At 38.8% G+C, this 19,032-nt stretch overlaps 1 protein-coding gene across 1 annotated transcript in view; it reads left to right on the top strand.

Moving 5' to 3' along the window:
• The window catches only part of CACNA1E (calcium voltage-gated channel subunit alpha1 E), a 346,898-nt gene that overhangs the window by 32,018 nt on the left and 295,848 nt on the right, over nucleotides 1-19,032 (top strand). Inside the window, exon 2 of the mRNA XM_087930443.1 lies at nucleotides 14,901-15,167. Within this exon, the coding sequence (XP_087786569.1) occupies nucleotides 14,901-15,167 (267 nt within the window). The remainder of the gene's footprint in view (nucleotides 1-14,900; nucleotides 15,168-19,032) is intronic.

Here is a 19,032-nt window from a genome sequence, read left to right as displayed (position 1 = left end):
TCATCTTCCTATTATTCTCCCCAATGACAACTGGCTTCACCTCCATTTGGGTTAGTCTGATATACGAGTGATAGATATGATTGTTAATTGTTAATTCTGGTATACTAGAATTAAACCAGTAGCAGGATTGTGCAGAATAACCTGGCCAGAGAATGACGAACATGCTACCAGGGAAAAGGGCTGGAAGAAGCTTGCAGAAAACACAGGTTTGATCAACTGATCCCTCCCCTGCCCTGCTTTGCTAATCAGATTGATACAAAAACATGAGCATTTATAGTATTTGTAGCAATTGAACACATTTTTTTCTAGATGTTTCCTTCCTTCCTTCCTTCCTTCCTTCCTTCCTTCCTTCCTTCCTTCCTTCCTTCCTTCCTTCCTTCCTTCCTTCCTCCTTCACTCCCTCCCTCCCTCCCCGCAATTTACAAACTACAACAATAAAAAAGTTTACAAACAAAGGAAATGCATCTCTGAAAAGAACTGGAAGAAAAGCCAATCAAAATACAAAAAGGCCAAAATTACTACATAATGAGTCTGTCACCCACTAGTCCTAGGGTAAAGTCAGCCTTAAGGTCTCATTAAAGAAGGACCAGGATTTGAGTTGTATGAATTTTAAACCTGCACTAATACTAACACTGAGCAATTGTTCTCTTCTAGATAACTGATTATAGTGAAAACGTGAAAAGAACATTGTAGTGGAAATATGCAGTTCTATGGTGTTCTGGTAACTTCTAATGGAGTGATGCTCAAAATCATTTCATTGCCATAGCAGGAATGAGAAGAAATAAAATATTGTCTGAGTTGCCACAGCACCCTAAGCCATATTATAGTTGGCTTGGTTTGGGCTTAGCAGGCGCAAAGGATCATGTCCAAATGTTAAGTTCTAGTACAGAAGATTCATTCAAACTTATACACAAGAATATAGTCAACTGATAGTTCAGCAGTAAATTGGCGCTAAAGTTCAAAGAAATTCAAAGGAGTGTGTGAGGTGGATTTGGATTTTTTGTGGCAACGTAAGTATTCTAAGCTGATAATACATTTAACTCTGACCCCCAGTTCTACCTGGTCTTTTTCTACAATTTGAGATCAAATATGTAAAATTTCTGGAAATTTTGAAATAACAAAATTGTTTTCAGCAAAACTGGAAATTTGAGATACAGATGGAAATTTGTGCAATATTTAGTTTTCTTAGCATTCTAAAAAACATTTGAAGGTCCAAAGTGTCTTGTTCAAATGATAAACATGCTTAGTGCTAACAATTGAAATATATCTTATTATAATCATAATTATGCTTTATTCATTTGATTTTCTTTCAAATGCTTTTGCCTTTTGTTGCAAAAGGAGCTACATGTAGGTGGATGCTAAAGAATGTGATATTTCTTCATTTTTGCTTTTCTAGAAGAGGCAGCCAGGTTACAAATTAATAATGAAATTATTAACTTTTTACTAAAACAAAGAAAGCTACATATTCTGAATTATATGTATATAATATGAGGATCAGTTGGTTGTAGTGGTTATGGTGCTGGGCTAGAAACCAGAAGGCAAAAATCCAAGAAAACTGCTAGGACTAGTCCAAGCAATTGCCAGGAATTAATAGTGACTTAAAGGAAAAACATGTACAGATACACATACAATCTCTCTCTCTCTCTCTCTTCCCCATAATTTCATTGCAGGAATCCTTGAACTCCTTGGATAATTGATTTACCATGCATAGTTTCAAAGCAAAATTACCCCATCATCACTCTTATCTTTGACATAAAGATGCATAATTTTAAGGTGATCAACCGTCCTTTTGTAAGTTCTGTCCTCCCTCGAAAAGTGTCCTCCTACATGTCCTCCTTTTTGATATTTGAAACTAATCTGTAAATCTCCGTATTTGATCGATGCCGATCCGATCCGTTGTGTGTGATGTAAAGTATTTGTATTTGACATGATGATTTGTCAAGGCTCGGTACAGTGCGGCGAGACGCAATTATGAGACGCATGCACTCCACACAGGATAATTGTTTTGAGAGTGTGCCGCATGTAAGAGTGTACCGCACACAAAAGTGCGCCGCGCGCAAGTGACTTTGTTTTTTTTCTTCAATTGATTTGTGTCCTCCTTTTCATTGTAAAAAATATTTTGATGCATTGCATTTTTTACAGATCCTCATAGAAACAGGAAATGCATATCATGTGCCTGCAAGGACAGAAAGTCAGAACATGCTAAAATCACATATAAACAAAGAAGGTTTAAATGATGGTTACGATATAATACATATAATGGGAATCATGCTCATATTAGCTTGGTCTAGTGGTTAAGGTCCAGTCTAGAAACCAAGAGAATGAAAAATCTAGCCCCATCTTTGGCATGAAAGCTGCCTGGTGGACTTTGGACTAATCACTCTCTCTGTCAGCTGCCCAACCCATCTCACAAGGTTGTTATTTTGGAACAAAATAGGAGGATGAAGCAATATTAGATATGTTAGTCATTTTGAGTTATTTGTAGAAAATAATAAAAGGTGGGGCCATAAACAAACAAACAAACACATAAACAAACAAACAAACAAACAAACAAATGTGATCCTCAAGGTTTTTGCCCAAATGTCCCAAAGGTGCTTTTTTCAAGAGGCAAGTGGACTTTCTGGTTTTTCTTTGAAGGCGTTTCTCTTCTCATCCAAGAAGCTTCTTCAGCTCTAACTGGATGGTGGGGAATGGAAGGGTTTGTACTGGTCTGCAAGGAGTATACATCCTTCCCTTCGCCACCATCCAGTTAGAAGTAAAGAAGCTTCTTGGATGAGAAGAGAAACTTCTTCAAAGCAAAACCAGAAAGTCTACTTGCCTCTTGAAAATAAAATAAAAAAGCACCTTTGGGACTACCATGACCTAGATGATCAAATGAACATAATTCAATTACATTTACATGTGAAAAAAAAAAAAATGTAAAACAATGTTATACAATTGCAAAACACGGAAAGTTCCAAGATGGGGAGTAGGAGTTGTTAATGTGGGTGAGGGTTCTCAAGAGGCCAACCAGCCCAACTGCTGCATGGATCCCTGTGTCCCCCCCACAAGGCTACAAAGCCAGGTTTTGATCCCTTTGCAGAAAGCCAAAAGAATGGGGGCTTTTCCTCGCCTTGGAGGGCAAGATGTTCCACAAATCAGGGGTAGCGGTATAATTTACTCCTCTTCATGCACACGTGCATACATGCATGCATGTGCAAGTGCACACACCTGGACACAAATTTGTGTTTGTAAAGTCAGATTCTCTGACTTTTTCTGTTTAGTCTATTAGGAAAATCCATGCATTAAGGAGTTTAGTATTCCTGTATTCTTATTCATGTTTATACTTATACCTATTATTGTGTAAGCGATTGGCAAATCAAATAAACAAATAAAAAGTAACTGGAATTTGGAGATTGATTAGCCTGCTATTCAGTGATGTTGCAGAAAATGGACAGTAGATGGCGCTTTAGTTGTAAGGAAGCAACCGCTTCAGGCAAACGCAGTTTGGGATTTATAGTAAAGTGTAGTTTTTCCTGGTTTCCTTGGCCCTGCGGAGTACACCACTGCATTTCAAATCTCTGAAATAAAACAGCAAAAATAAGCTTAAGTGTAGGAGCTACCTGCATAAAATTTCAGATTTCAAATTCTTCAGATGTTTTTTTCCATTTGTTATAATAATATAATGTCATGTTATGTTCTAATGTTATATGTGAATAGAATATGTGGTGATATTATTAAATGTAATAATCCTAGTAATGTGATTGCAAAGTTCTTTTTCTGTCTTCACAGGCCTCTTTCAGGGTGACAAATGCTGAGGAAACAAAGTGTTTCTCATATACACCATCTGAGTGATATTGTCCTTATATCACATTTCTTTGTGTTTGGGTCTTTGTGCTCATCCACTCAAAATTTGACTGGACAGTAACACAATTTCTATTCATTCCAGTCTCAGATTATGTTTAGGACAGACAAGCCTAAACAGAGGGAGACTGGGAGAGAGAGAAAGTAGGCATCTAGATGCATTTTTATCTTTTCATACTTCACATATTTCTCTTTGGATTTGTTTAGCTGGGGTTTTTTAAAATTTTGTTTTTGTTTTAAACAAAACCAAAAAAGATGCTTATACAATTTTCAACACAATTTTTTTTTAAAAATTGTCTTCTTGATCTTTTTTATCAAGAACATTGTTTGATATTAATTCATTCTAAAGCTTTTAATATTTTAAAATTGATATAATTTGCAATTCTGCACAGAATTTCAGTAATCACTTGGCAGAGGCAGCTTGCATTGTTTTAAAATGAAGGTAGTATCTAGGTAAATGGTTTCTTTATGCCCATGTAGCCATGACATATTGCTGATGTGAATAAATGCAATACATTCCAGAGGACAAATGTACTTTATAGCAGAAAATTTATGAAGATGAATTTTCCAGATTGGGGCTGCTGGGAATCAGAAAAAATGCTTTGGAAACTTCCTTATAAGGCCCACTGCCTTAAAGCATTAAAGTAGCCATGTCTTCCAGAAATCTTGATGCAGCTACTTTAAAGTATTTTTTTTTCAGCGTTGTGCACATTTATTTTACAGTATTTCTGCAACCATCCACCCCACCTAATGACTCAGGTCATTAAATATTAATGTAAAAATAATTAATATTTCATCAATGCCAACCCACCTCCCCCATTAAAATCCATTTTAAAAGTTAAATTAAAACATAATTGAATGTTACCTGATACAATATTAATTATTTAGGTGTGCTAAATGCCCAGTTTAAAGTATGGTTTTTATGGCTTATTTAAATTTCATTTAAGTAGAAGAAGCATATTTCATAGAATGGAGACAATCATGAGTTTGTTGGATATGAGATGGGCCACAAATAAATTTTATAATAAATAAATGTCCTTTTTACTTTTCATGGGGCAGAATCTCAGCAGGCCCTTTTGAGTTGCCCAGAGGTAACACTGTATAGAGTATACCACACTTCTGCTGGGAAGCGAAAGGAGAGATTTGTGTGCATGTACGCATGATTAGGAATTTCGAAGGAAGCCCATCAATCCTTCCAGATGAACACAGGGGATTTCAAGATGTGCTTTACTTGGACCAACACATTTCATGTATCACTCTTTTCAAGAGCTTTACAGATCCCTGTTCTCTTAGTCTGTAAGACTCATTTCCCCATTTATTTTGATAAAAAGGTATAGGCTGCAGTGCACTTACACATTAATATTTTCTATGTTTTTTTAAAATAAAATAAAGTAAAATAAGAAAGGGAATTACACAGTGGTGGAGCAAATGAAAGCCAAACACCAAGTTAATATTCCAGTGCTACCCACCTATTGACTAATTAACAAGTAGCAAAATACAATATATGGGTGCCCCAAGGACAGTACATGTAATAACTCTGTTACACAAGCTGTGTTGGGTGCTAGTTTGCTTCCAGGTTCAAGTCAAGGTGCTGGTTGTGGTCTTTTAAGCCCTACATGAAGTTGTGGTATTCAATTTTTTTTACCACCGGTTCTGTGGGCATGGCTTGGTGGGTGCACTTTGCGCACATGCACAGAGGGTTTTGCTACTGACTTTCTCCTGCAATCCTGCACTGTGTCTTCAACAGCTGATGCATGGCAACCCGCTGTGTCGTGCGAAGCAGCTGAGCTTCAAAACCAGGAAATAAAGGTCAGAAAAGAGCCGGTGTGGGTGGGTGGGCCCAGCAGCTGATCATCGGAGCAAACTGGGATGATCCTCAGAGCTACTGATTCGCCCAAACCGGGCTGAATTGGTAGAATACAACCGCTGCCTACATGGCTTGGGGCCCTGTTTCCCATGGAATTGTCTTTGCCTGTTGCGTCGACCTCTTCCACCCAGTCAGGCAGGAAGGGTAAGGTGTGGACTCCATTAATTAAATAATTTTGGCAGGTAGGATCCAGGATTCTCTGCCATTTCCCCTCGCCCTTTGGAATATCCTTCTCCCCCAGGAGAAAGGCCCACCCACCCTACTGGCCTTTCAGAAGACTGGCCCTGCTGTCTTGCTTGAGGGACTATGTTTTGAACATTCTCCCCCTGCCTTTTTAACTTTGAACTTTAACTACGCGTGCCTCCTAATACAATATTTACACATACTTTTTATGTTTTTATATTTTGCTTTACCTCTGTGAGGGAGATGAGTGGTTTCTAAGTATGATATATAAGTAAACATAAAAGGTAATATAGATTTAAAGAAAAAAAAAATCCTGATAATTTGTGTTGTGGATAAGCTACTTCAGAAAATTTGACCAGGTTGCTAAAAAAAAGTAAAATTCCTCTTTTGTGTTCCTCTGCAGACATGTTGCTAATCCACGGGTGCAATCAGAGTAAAGTTTAGCGATTCAATCAAGATATACCCATTGTAGAGCAAACATGAATTAATTTCCGTACTTCTGAACTGCTTCCCCAACAGCACCACTAGCCCTTCCTGGTTATTTTTTGAAGAGAATATGTGTGCTGTTAGATACTTTGTTTAGCTATTAATTCTGTTCAACAATGTTTTTAGGTCAGGAATTTATGAAATTCATCTAGATAGTTCAAATGAATACAATACAGTAACTGTGAGACAAAACTGTGAAATAATCCTTCCCTTGATTAGACTCTATCATGAACTTGGGGCCACGATGCTGAGCTAGGAGGAGCAATTAATTATTTCCTTATGTGAATGCATGACCAGAAATAGCTATGTCTTCAGTCAGTGAAAACATTGTATTTCCTGCAAGGGTGGGAACCAGTAGGCTGGTAATTCTGAAGCATTAATCACATGTCAGCAGTGAAGATGCTTTTGTTTATAGACTTGGTAAACTAGGAGGATAACACTCATAGATACTCATAGTTACACACCCCAGACTTTTAAGAATGTCTTCAATCTTTAAGAGTGTTCTATACTAGATACAGAATACCAATGCATGAGAAGAGCTTACCCCCAGCAAAGGAGAGGGAAAGAAAGCTCCAGAGAGGTTCCAGAGACAGGAAGTCTAGTCCTGCCAAGAATGTAATAAGGGTTAACAGAGAGGCAGTTTCTGTAAGCAACACCAGAATGTTTCCTTCCTGCCTTCCCTGCAGGATTAGGCCAGTAATTTCTTCTAACAATTGGTTCTCCGAACTGCTTAGAATGTTAACAACCGGTTCTAGCAACTAGGTGCGAACCTGTAGAATCCCACCCCTGGCCAGACTGAGAAACAAATTATGAACTGTTCCAAATTAAGCTAAAGAAGAAAAAAGCCAGTCAGTTTTCACAATATGATCTTGAACATATGCCCACCGTCAAGGAGGCCACCAGGAATTCCTTTCAAATTCTGAATCTCATTTCATAGATGATTAGATGAAATAAAAGTCAATGAACATGGTGACCAAACTAATCATAATAGCCTGTGGATTTTATTAAAGAGGTGGATACTGTTTATCTTTTAGGAGCAATGAAGAACAGCAACAAATAACAGTAAAGGCACAAGAAATATGCTGCAGACTAATATTTGGTAGGACAGCCATGAACTTCTTGGGAATGATATTCAAATATTATGATATGTCTATGACGTCTTTACCTACAGAGATCAGAATTGTGCAAGCTATGTACAACATTCCCCATGATAATCTATGGAAGGGAAAGTTGGACTCTAATGAAGGAGGTTAGAAAAAGTATTGAACACTTTGAACTGTGATGAAGGAAAGGAGTGGGAAGGCAAGAGAAGAAGAGAATGACCAATAACAAAGTGGATGGAATCCGTTACAGTGATGATGGATAACCAAAGAAAGATTTGAAGATCAGGTTAGATAATAGAGAAAAATCTATCTATATTGTCATCAAGGTCATCAATGACTTGACACAATCAATTTAAATTCTAATTCAATTATTATGCCCAACTCAGGAACATAAACGTGTGTATTTTCTAATTAAGCACTAGAGGGGAACAAATGTACAAAGCAAAGCATGGAAAAAAGTTGTGTTTTCTTTGAATAGCTTTGTTTCCGTGTTTCTTTATCTCTAGAAAAAAACTCATAATTCTATTTTTTTGCAGGGGGTGGGTGTATTGGGGGTACCTGATCAGGTACTTTAGAGTCCAAAGGTTACTGATATTAAGACCCTAAGGATATTTGTGACAGTAGAAGCCATATTTACTCCCAAAGCACAGAAGTTATATTTCCTGAGTGCAAATGAACAAGATAATGATAACTCTGATAGCAATCATATCAAGACAGTCATATCAACCTTACATCAAGCACCATACCACTAGACCAAAAGAAGAATGTGGCCTGAAACAGAAAAACATTATTATGGCATTATGGCCTCACCATAAAATCAATTACTATAAATATAAAATGTTGCAAAGGCAGGAAGTAAGGAAGAGCCCCATCTCTCGGATTTTAATAGTTTAGGGAAGCAACTGACCTCAGAAAGAAATTGATCAGACTTTACTTAGTTATCAATTGATATTCCCAACTGGCCATGTTAAAAAACTTTGCAGCAGCTGTGCAAATATTGGTTTGCACAGCTGCAGAAGGCTGCAATCACATTCTTAGGCAATCTGAATGGCATTTTTATTCTGTAGTGATTGAGAATTCAGAGTTAATAGTAGCAGTAGCACTTCTCCTGGGTAAACATCCAATTTGGGTTGTTTAGACATTTTGAGAGAGGGGTTTTTGCCCCAAACCATCAAACTAATGCTATGTGTTCTCTAAGAGGGTACTTTAAAGCAAGATTTTAACTATTACCATAAGCCTATGGATTTCTTTCAGTCAGCTGTAAATTCTCAAGGTTGCCCCCACCCTCCATATTATGTTGAGGGAAATGGCTATTAAATAAGCAGGTAGGCCACAGAAATGAATCAGTGGGAGTTTTCAGGAAATCAAAAGGACCTTTATATTCACACAGAAGCCAATTAAAACAGTTCTGTGTGAAAGGAGAGACACTGATGAAGCCTTTGGAGTAAAATGCCCAGTGCTTCCTACAAGAATGTTCTGCAGTTTAATGTTAGATTACAAAATATCCCCATGTAGATCTATTTAAATATTTGTAATGTTTTGAGTAGAATCAAAGGGCATAATGTTTTATAAATTAACTTGAAGGACACAGCTGCTGTTTCTTAAAGCTTTAGAGTTTTTGTCTGAAAAAGGGAGTGGTACAAAATGGAGAAACAAGGACATTTAGGGATGAATATGAACAAATACTGATATGTTAAGTTCAGTGTATTATGTGAGCTAGGTGCCAACTTGGTAGAAGTTTTGGCTTAGTCCCCATTTCATCCTCTGTATTCCAGGAATGAAAACTAGCCAGTCTAATATCAACCCATAAGGGAGCCAGGAGGTGCCAACAAATTACAGGCTTTCTAGTTTAAAATCTGTGCCAGATAAATTGTTAGAAAGCATGATTAAAAATAAGAATTATTAAGCAGTTTTAGAATATCAGCATGATTATGACTAAGAGTAATGAGGAAGGTATTGTTTATTTGAACTTCTAAAAGTTCTTGCTGTGGTCCTGAACCAAAAACCCTTAGCAAACCAGAAAATAGAACAGGGGTCCTCAAACATGGCAATTTTAAGATTTGTGGACTTCAACTCGCTATGCTGGCTGGAGAATTCTGGGAGTTGAAGTCCACAAGTCTTAAAGTTGCTATGTTTGCAGCAATAGAAGAGGGCTTGAAAATTGGTTAAAGATAAAAAGGAAAGAGTAACAACAAATGAATATCTATGAAGATTCTCAGTCATCCAGGTCATGGTTGTCTCAAAGGCGCTTTTTCAAAAGGCAACTGGACTTTTTTTTCCCCTTGAGGAAGATGTTTCATTTCTCATCCAAGCAGTTTCTTCAGCTCTGATTGGATGGCTGGAGGGTGGGGGGAGATGGAAGGATTAATTGTGACTGGGATGTAAAGAGAGTCCTAAGGACCTGATGACTGCAAAGGAATATATCCTCCGCCACCCACCATCCTCCACCACCCACCATCCAGTCAGAACTGAAGATACTTATTGGATGAGAAACAAAATGTCTTCCTTAAGGAAAAAAAAACATAGTCCAGCTGATTTTTGTAAAAGCACCTTTGAGATAACTAATGGAATGTTTTCAGAATGGAAGTGCAAAGGGACCTCTCTCAAGGATCCGTATTACAGATAACAACTTTTAATTTGTTCATAAATGAAATTAAGGATTTGTAGGATGTGGCCAGGTTTTCAGACAAATTATTTGGAAAAGGATGTGGGTAAAAAGCAAAAGGCAGCCAAATGCAAATTGTGGGGAAAAAAAACAGCTTCCTTATGCTAGTGGACTGTTAGCTGCTGAAGAAAGGCTTTTATGATCAGGGTTGATATCTTAATGTCTGTATCCAAAAGTTTTGGTATAACTCTACGCTGTGACTTTTTTGTGGAATATTCTATATGGTTGTAAACCAGCAAAAAAGTGCAAGTAAGGACAACAAAATTCATCAGGAGACCTGGAAACATTATCATGAGGAAGTCCTAATGCTTGGACTTTTTTGTTTAGAAAAAAGAAATATTAAGTGGATGCATAACAGAGGCTGATAAAATAATGTGTGGAGAAAATGGGGGAAAAAAAGATGCTTTTGTCTTTTATAATGGAAGAAACTTGAGGTTATCAACTTAAACCATGAAAGGTGTGTGTGTGTGTGTGTGTGTGTGCGTGTGTGTGTGTGTGTGTGTGTGTGTGTGTCTTCAATCTGTCACTGACTCTTGGTGAATGACTAAACTAGGCTCTGCAGTTTTCTTGCCAAGGTTTCTTGGAAATGGTTTGCCGTTGCCTCCTTTCTAGGTCTGAGAGAGACTGACTGCCTCAGGTCATCAACTGGCTTTGTGCCTAAAATGGGATTAGACCTCACAGGATCTTTGTTTCTAGGCTGAAGCCTTTAATCTCTACACCAAGCAGGCTTTCTCATGGAATATGCCGAGTAGGTAAACAAAAATCCTTTTCAAACAGCGCAAAGGCGAATTATAGCTTTTGCTATCACAGATATACTACACAGATATACTTTAGGTTAAAGTATTAGATTATGTACTGGAAAATAAGACAATTTTTACAAGCCTTTGTGCTCTCGCTACTGCATTCTGACTCTCCTGTTGATCTTTTTGATGTCTCCACTTCCAGCATAGGCCCTCATTTGTGCTGTTGGTGGCACCTTCTTCTCCACCACTGCCTTTCTGGAGAATGCAAAGCATCCATCAATAAATTTGGGTGCACATGTGTTTAAGTCTTTACGGTAAACACATTCATTATTTCTAGCAGCACAGAATGATTGATTCTGGTTTCCTCCACCATGCTGGTTCTCTAACCATGAGCCGGCCGAAACCAGTCATACCATTTGCAGGAAAAAGGGTAGATTCGTATCCATAATGGCATTGTGCTTAAGAGGCATGGGTGATTGTGAGCTTCAACGCCACTCCTCCAAACCCCCTTAAAAAAAAATAAAAATGGAAGAACTATAGGTTTGTCTTTTTGGTTTGATTTTAACTGACAAAAGACAAAAATGGCAAGCTACAAACCAACATTTATTCCCCTTTGAAGCCTGTTGGCACTTCCGAAACATAGTTATTTATCCTTAACAATGAGGATATCAGTCTCTAGACTCCATTTAGTTTAATATAAGATCCTTCTCTCCCCTGAAAAAGATAATGGGCACCAGTGAGCTGTTCAGTCCCTCTGGTAGCTACAGAAATTTGGCCAAAAAGAACTAGAGTCCTACAAAGTTAAGTGCATCCATCTATATCCTTCATCACTATGTAGAATTATTGTACACTAGGCAACCCATGTCCCTTTGTGTCATCCTTCCAGAGATATTTCCTTACATAAACAGAGAAACAGAATGATCACAGGTGGGCAAAAAAGTCATAGGAACAGATTTCTGACTTCCTACCAACTTCCTCATTGACTTTCCTTGTGGGAAGCTGGCAGGGAGCATAGGAAACATTTCTTCTTCCCTCCCTTGAATTCCTGCTGGCTTCCCCATTGACTTTGCTAAAGTCAATGGGGAAAGCAGAAAGTTGCAAGACCAAGAGCAGCAAACAAGTAAGTGGCTCCTTCTTGGTGGTGGAGGGAGCAACATGGGCAGATTGGGAATGGCATGTGGGTGTGCATGAGAGATGCCACGTGGGTTGGGGAGGGTGCGTAGGTGTGTGCAAGCAATCAGGTTGGGATAGAACGCAGTGGGCAGAGAAGGCAAAAGGAGCATGGGGGAGTTGGGGATATACTATATACAAGAAGTATTGTGTGGGTTAGGGTTAAGATTGCTTTCCTAATTTTGAACAATAATAGGCATTTTTTGTAAAACAATTGGTCATTAATCAAGGACTATCTGTATGGGCATAGGAACCTTATTATATAACGGTTGCTTAAACAATATACTGCATGTGCCATAGAGATTCCTGCATGAATGTATGTTGTCATTTTTCAACAAATTAAAGCTTTCCTCTTCCTTTAATAAGAAAAATGGTTCTAGATTACAGCAAAATATATACACAGATACACACTACATTGTTCTCGTCTGTGATAAAATAAGGTATGCAAAAACAGGAAAGGAATAAAAAGAGGGTGGCTTTTTTTCTTTTAAGAAAAAGAAATAATCTTAGGCATTTAACATTCACTTCCTTATTAGAAACATAGCACTGAAAGAACACCACATATAAATCTGAAAACTATATTGAAATAACCGCCCCAGAAGTTTAGATGCCAAGCACCAGCCCACAGCACAGGCCAACATTTTTTTTATAACTGCTTCAGTATGCCAAGATATTTTTTCTAAGAGATATCCAGGGGCAGATTTCCTCAGAATCTTTGGCTGAAGATAAATTTCTTTCCAGAGTTGATGAAACCAAGATATTGTTTGGGAAAGGGGAAGGCGTCAAAATGTGGAAAGGAGTTGAATCTGTTATTTTTGAACTGTTCCCTTTCAGAAGTATTGTGACCGTTTAAGGAATATGGGTAGTCCTCGAGTTAGAGCCACAACGGGGATCAGAATCCCATTGCTAAACAAGTTAAGTGAGTCACGTGTGATTTTAACACCTTTTTTTTTTTTTGCCAGAGTTGTTCAGCAACTCATATGGCTGTTAAGCGAATCCTGTTCCCCCACCCCATGGACTTTGACTTGTCAGGAGCCACATGGAAGGACACAGATGGCAATCAAATGAACCCTGGGCTGCAACCTTAATAAACACGTGCCGGTTGCCAGGCACCCAACTTTTAAACACGTGACCCTGGGATGCTATGACAACCATAAGTGCAAGGGCCAATCATAAGTCACTCCCCCCCCCCGCTGCTGTTGTAACTTTGAATGATCACTGGTTGTAAATCAAGGACTATCTGCAATGAAGAAAATGGGCAAGTTTCAGACCAAAGTTATTTTTAATGCTGGCTTTATACCAATATGAGGGATGCAAGGGACAGCTCTATCCCAGGGTTTAAAAAAATCACATGCCCATGTGTGCACATGATGAACATAGACACACATACGGTATTAAGACCTCTCGGTTCATTAAGGAAGAGATCCTTAATTGTGTAGAATGTGGTGTTTACTGGGAGGTGGCAGCACTGCTTAAATCCCACTTTGTGGTCTGTTCCCCATCTATAGGTCTGCCTTAAGTGAAGAAGCAGAAACTGCAGAGAGAGGCGAAGAGAGAACTAGGTCCACTCCTGCTTCTGTAAATGAGCGAGTGAGAAGCAATGATCAAGCAAGCCGGGGCTTATTTCTTTGCTACTCAGCAAGCCTCTGCTCCTATGCAGGTCTACAAGGCAGCTTCTTTGTTCCTGACAGACCCCTCCCTCCTTCCTGCTCTTCCCAGAGAAAATCTAATCTGGCTGCTAAACAGAAGCTACCCTGTGAATTTCTCTCTCTCCCTCTCTCTTTTTCTGTGTAAGAGAGAGAGAGAGAGAGAGAGAGAGAGAATTGAGCAGCGTATTAGTCAAAAGCCATTGTTAGCACTCCCCCTCCATATAATTGTATTAATTCTCTCGCGAAAGGTATGTGTGTGGGAGAGCGAGATGGATAGTTCTTCCCCCCTCCTCATGGGGGGAGAATGAGATAATGCTTCTCATTTCAAAGGAGAAGATGAAGCCGATTGCTGCGAGGAAGTTAAACACTTTGCTTTCTAACTAGAGCAGAGGGGGGGGGGCTGCAACCTGTTTGTCCACCTCTTCTTCTCCACATTTGCCCAACTGCAGGCTCCCCCCACTCTCTCCTTCTTCCTGACAGGAGGACAGAAAGGCACTTGCATTGCAACCCTTTCCCACCTGACATAAACAGCCCCTCCGATTCCTCCTGGTTTAGACCTGCTTTTTGGGGGGACTGAGAAGGGAGGCGGAGTAGAAGAGAACCCCTATTTTTTTTTTCCCTCGACACAAAGCCAGGAGGAGGAGAAGGAGAAAGAGGAGGAGGAGGAGGAGGAGGAGGATGTGTCTGATTTAAAGCTCAGCCTCAGTGCAGAGAGCTCCACGTAAAAAGGGACAGAACCTGAGCTCTCCTCTACACACACACACACACACACACACACACACACACACCCCACACGGAGCCTCCATTTAGCAGGCATTTGACCCTTTTTATAGAAAAAAATTACTATGGCTTTTGCTTGTAGGTTTGACTGATTTCTTGGTGGAGACTGTCCCCCACCCCCCCTTTTTTTTCTTTTTTTGGGGGAAAAAAAAACAGCAACAACCAAATCCCATGCTTTGTGTTTTGCCTTGAAGGGATTGCATGGCTGGCTATTAACCGTTGGTTCCAGAGGAATGGAGGAGCCCTTCAACGCGTGGCTCTGAAAGCATCACCGAGAAGCAAACAAAAGGGGGTGCTATCGTGGGAACACCACCTTCTCCGACACACGCGCACGCAACACCTTTCTTGCTGCTTGCTACTTTGTGGAAAGGAGGGGGCCTTGATTGGATCACCTCTCTCTTTTCCTTTCAGGATGGCTCGCTTTGGCGAGGCAATGGCTGGCAGGCTGGGATCTGGAGATGGAGCCATGGAACAGAACAGGAACCGACAGGGAGCCCCTGCTTCTTCAGGGGGAACCCCAGGAGCATATAAGCAAACTAAAGCTCAACGGGCCAGGACTATGGCATTGTACAATCCCATACCTGTCCGCCAGAATTGCTTCACAGTCAACAGATCTCTCTTCATCTTTGGGGAAGATAACATTGTCAGGAAATATGCCAAGAAGCTCATCGACTGGCCATATCCTTTCCCCTCATGCCTTTTCCCAGCTCTTAGTATACGTTGTACTATGAATGCCACTTGCTGAAACGGGCAAAGGTAAGCTCCAAGATCCTCTTCCATTCTGTAGCTGGATCACTTGGAAAGGGATATGAAATGTATGCATGCCCCCACCCACCCTTTCCATTCCCTTGATTTATTTAAGAATGCTTGCTTTCCCCCCCTGCTGCTGTAACCTGTATTTCTCTTTGCATTGCTTCAGCTCTTTGCAAGGGCTGATATGCAATGAACAGGTTGATTTGGCTTTAAAAGGGCTGCAGCCCAGATTGTTGACTGAAAGAATTGAGAAGAGAGTGCAAGTATGTGGGCAACTCCAGAAACTAAAAGTTCTCCAACATCTATGAGAAAGTGACGACTGAGCAAAGGAGAACTTGAGTTCATATTTAATAACTCCTTCTTTGCAAAGCAATATTTCTCATCATCTCATTTTTTTTTTCATATTATTTGGAAAGATTTTCTGGGCCTTGTTCTCTGGACTTCAATACCTAAGTTAGTAAAACATTTTGATATATTGTCAGGTATGACAAATGCATGCTAAATAAGCACTGCAGTAGTTTTGACTGAATTGATTTTGACATGATGCAAGTGTAGGCAAGCTTTTAACTTGACACGATGCAAGTGTAGGCAAGCTTTTAACTTTGTCCTTGCTCTTCATCAGCAAGGGAAAAAAAAGCTTAATTAAGCCCAGAGAAATTGATACCGTTTAATGAATTGTCTTATTACTTAAGATGTGGAAACTGGAAATTATGGATACCTTTTTCATCTTATATTATAGACAGCAAAATTGAACCATATACTTCTTTACTGTTTATGGAATAAACAGTTCATCCTAATATCAATGTGCCATGCATCTTCTTCCTAAAAATAAACTTAATTTTAATTTAGATGTCTTTTAAATGTAAATAATAAAGATAATGACCATGCTTTCAAAGCATTTACATTCCACCCAAATCACTGTGTCCAGATCATTGCCCTGATCCTCAGAAATCTGGACAACAGAGATCATGACCCGTAATTTAGTCTAAAGCAATTAGGAATGAAATTTAAGCATGGCTGCATACATCACCCTCACTATTTAGGTAACTTGCCAACTAATGAAAACCTCCTTCCTCTATCCTTTGGGAATCAAAAGCAAGAGACACTGATGCATAGCACAACTTAACTACTTCAAACCCACCCACACCCACTATTCTCCTTGCCAGGCTTTTGTATTGCCAGTTCTAAGTTCTAGTAATTCTGGCAAACAGGTCCTTTCACTGTACTTGTTTCGCACACCTATGCCACCAGTAGGCTTTCATTATTGATAGAAGCATCCTCTTTTTTCTCCATATTGAATTGAACAAGTAAATTGTCAAGTAAAACTGGTATCACAATCAGGACTAGGGAAGGCATCAAGGACTTTTAATGGATTTCTAATAAACACCCTGTTCAGTACCATGGATAGCTCCTGAAGGTCAGCCTTTCACAATCAGGCAGTTTTTTAAAACAGTGCCCACGCTTTTTATAAACATTCAGGGTGAGATTATCTATCTATCTATCTATCTATCTATCTATCTATCTATCTATCTATCTATCTATCTATCTATCTATCTACCTACCTACCTACCTACCTATTTATCATCTATCTTCCATTTTAACATAAGGTAACTATTATAACCTGGAATATACTTATTATGAAGAAAGAAGTAGCAAATAGTAAAATTGAATTCCAAATGAATAACAAAGGGGTGTGATTTTTGCAATGGAACATACACTGCATCAGGCTTCTCTGGTATCATCTTTGCAGCCCCACCCAGGATCATGCATCTGGTTTGATACAGCCCCTTAGAGAGTTTCATTCTTTTCAGCTATCTGTGTGTGTCTCCAATATTATAGGGGCTTCTGTTATGTTGTAATAAGGACCTCTGTGCTTATGCATTTACTTCATAGCAGAAGCCTCTCTGAATAGGGAATAGATTACCCAGTACAAAGGGAAAAAGTAGATCACATCTCCGCCACAAATAAGTCCTTCAACTGCATAATTTTTATTGGCAGCCATTCATACATAGAAGAAAATAAAAGAGTTGTATTTTGACACATTGCTGAGATGAAAAGACTATCATATTGGGAGCAATGGGCAGTTTTGTTACCTCTTTACAGTGTGCCAAATTCTACCATGTTTTCCATTCCCTGTGGGATTCAGTGAAAACCATTCCTGTTCTGTCTTGTTGCACTTCTCAGCCCTATCATGAGTTCTTTTTTGGTTATGAGCAAATATGACCGTAAAGAGTGATAGAATCATGACCAATTGAGGATATTGACAGATGACTATTTGTTTTAACCAACATATCTTATACTTGTTCCATCAACGTGATTTCCCAGTACCTGCTTTCTTAGGTAGTTTTTCATGACAGGGAAATTGATGCCTCATTCAAAGATATCAAAGACTTGGATAAGAATAATCTGTATAGTATCTTAACATCCAAACATAGTTCTATTTTTCTTGATAAGATAATGTGATAAGTAGGGCCTTGCAACAAACTTATGATAACACATAATAGGCAAGAAATGCCTTCTGCTGTAAGTGCTTGAACTTTGTGGGAGACATTTTCTTCCTCATAGTTTAGAAAAAGTATGTGTAGAGTAGATCTTCATCTCTCTCATTACTTACTTACATTTTTAACTGGAATATAACCAAGCAAGAAAAATGGAGATATGGACATTTATGCCTCGTCAGAGACATCAGAAAATTAAAAACATTGCACTGCATAATTGGCATGTAATATGAAGCCTCTCCTGTTGTGTACTGTTGCCAAGAAAACTACATGGTTGTATCCAGGTAGTCATTAGGAGTAGAGCTGGACCCAAAGGAGGTTTTACTTTTAGATCTTGTTATACATATAAGGAAACTGGACTTCTACTGTTGCTATTCAACAAATCTACCAATTCAATTTTGTATTCTTGCTCTAGCAGTTCCCCTTCCGTGCTATCCAGTAGGCTCAATATAGATGGAGACTGTGAATTGCTGAGTTGTGGGCCCACTTTACAGACTTGTAGTGGTTGAAGTTGCTGAGAATTAATAGAATAATCTGTTTTCATAAAATTGACCCAGGGACCATAAAATAAGTCTGGAAACCATAAAGAATTTCTCCTTGTTTTTTTAAAAAAACTCTGTAAATACAACATAGATCAAAATAGTTGGCTTGGGGTTCCCCTAGAAGAAAGTTTTTTTTAAAGGGCCAGACATTAATATATTTGTATATCAAGCATTTTCTGGAAAGGCTATAAGAATTACTTTTTGTCTGTCTGTCTGTCTGTGTCTGTCTGTCTGTGTGTCTGCCTGCCTGTCAACGGAGCTCCGCAACTGGGTTTAATAAAAGAATCTGGAATCCTGTTAGCACCAAGTCTTTATTGGTACTAGCTGGCAAAATATTGGAAACTGACAGAAATAATGGTGAGATTGCAACACAAGACAATTATAACTGTTTCTGGTCTTTCCATTCTTTTCTTATGTGCTTATGTGAGTGAATGTGTCTCCTAGAAGGAAATATAAAATAGCCTATTAAAGCAGCTCCCTTTACTTTATTTATTGTTACAGAATTTCTATCCCATTTTGAATTTATTAAAAGCCACCTCAAGGATATTTTTCCATTAAGATTAGGATTTATTATACTGTATTACAATGAACAATTCAAATATTAAATTTCTCCTTATTCTCCTTATTCTCTACAGCCTACGCACCTATAATCTGATTTTGCATTATCCTCTGGGATTTACATTTCCTGTAGAAATTCCAAAGAAATGAACAAGATTTACATATTAGCCCTTTTTTTAAAAAAATGTGGAC

This window comes from Pseudonaja textilis, chromosome 3 (genome assembly GCF_049901715.1).
Source record: "Pseudonaja textilis isolate UNSWEBS1 chromosome 3, rPseTex1.2, whole genome shotgun sequence".
Classification (NCBI taxonomy): domain Eukaryota; kingdom Metazoa; phylum Chordata; class Lepidosauria; order Squamata; family Elapidae; genus Pseudonaja; species Pseudonaja textilis.
Note: the sequence above shows the minus strand (reverse complement) of the source record. Positions and strands in the feature narration are given on the sequence as shown.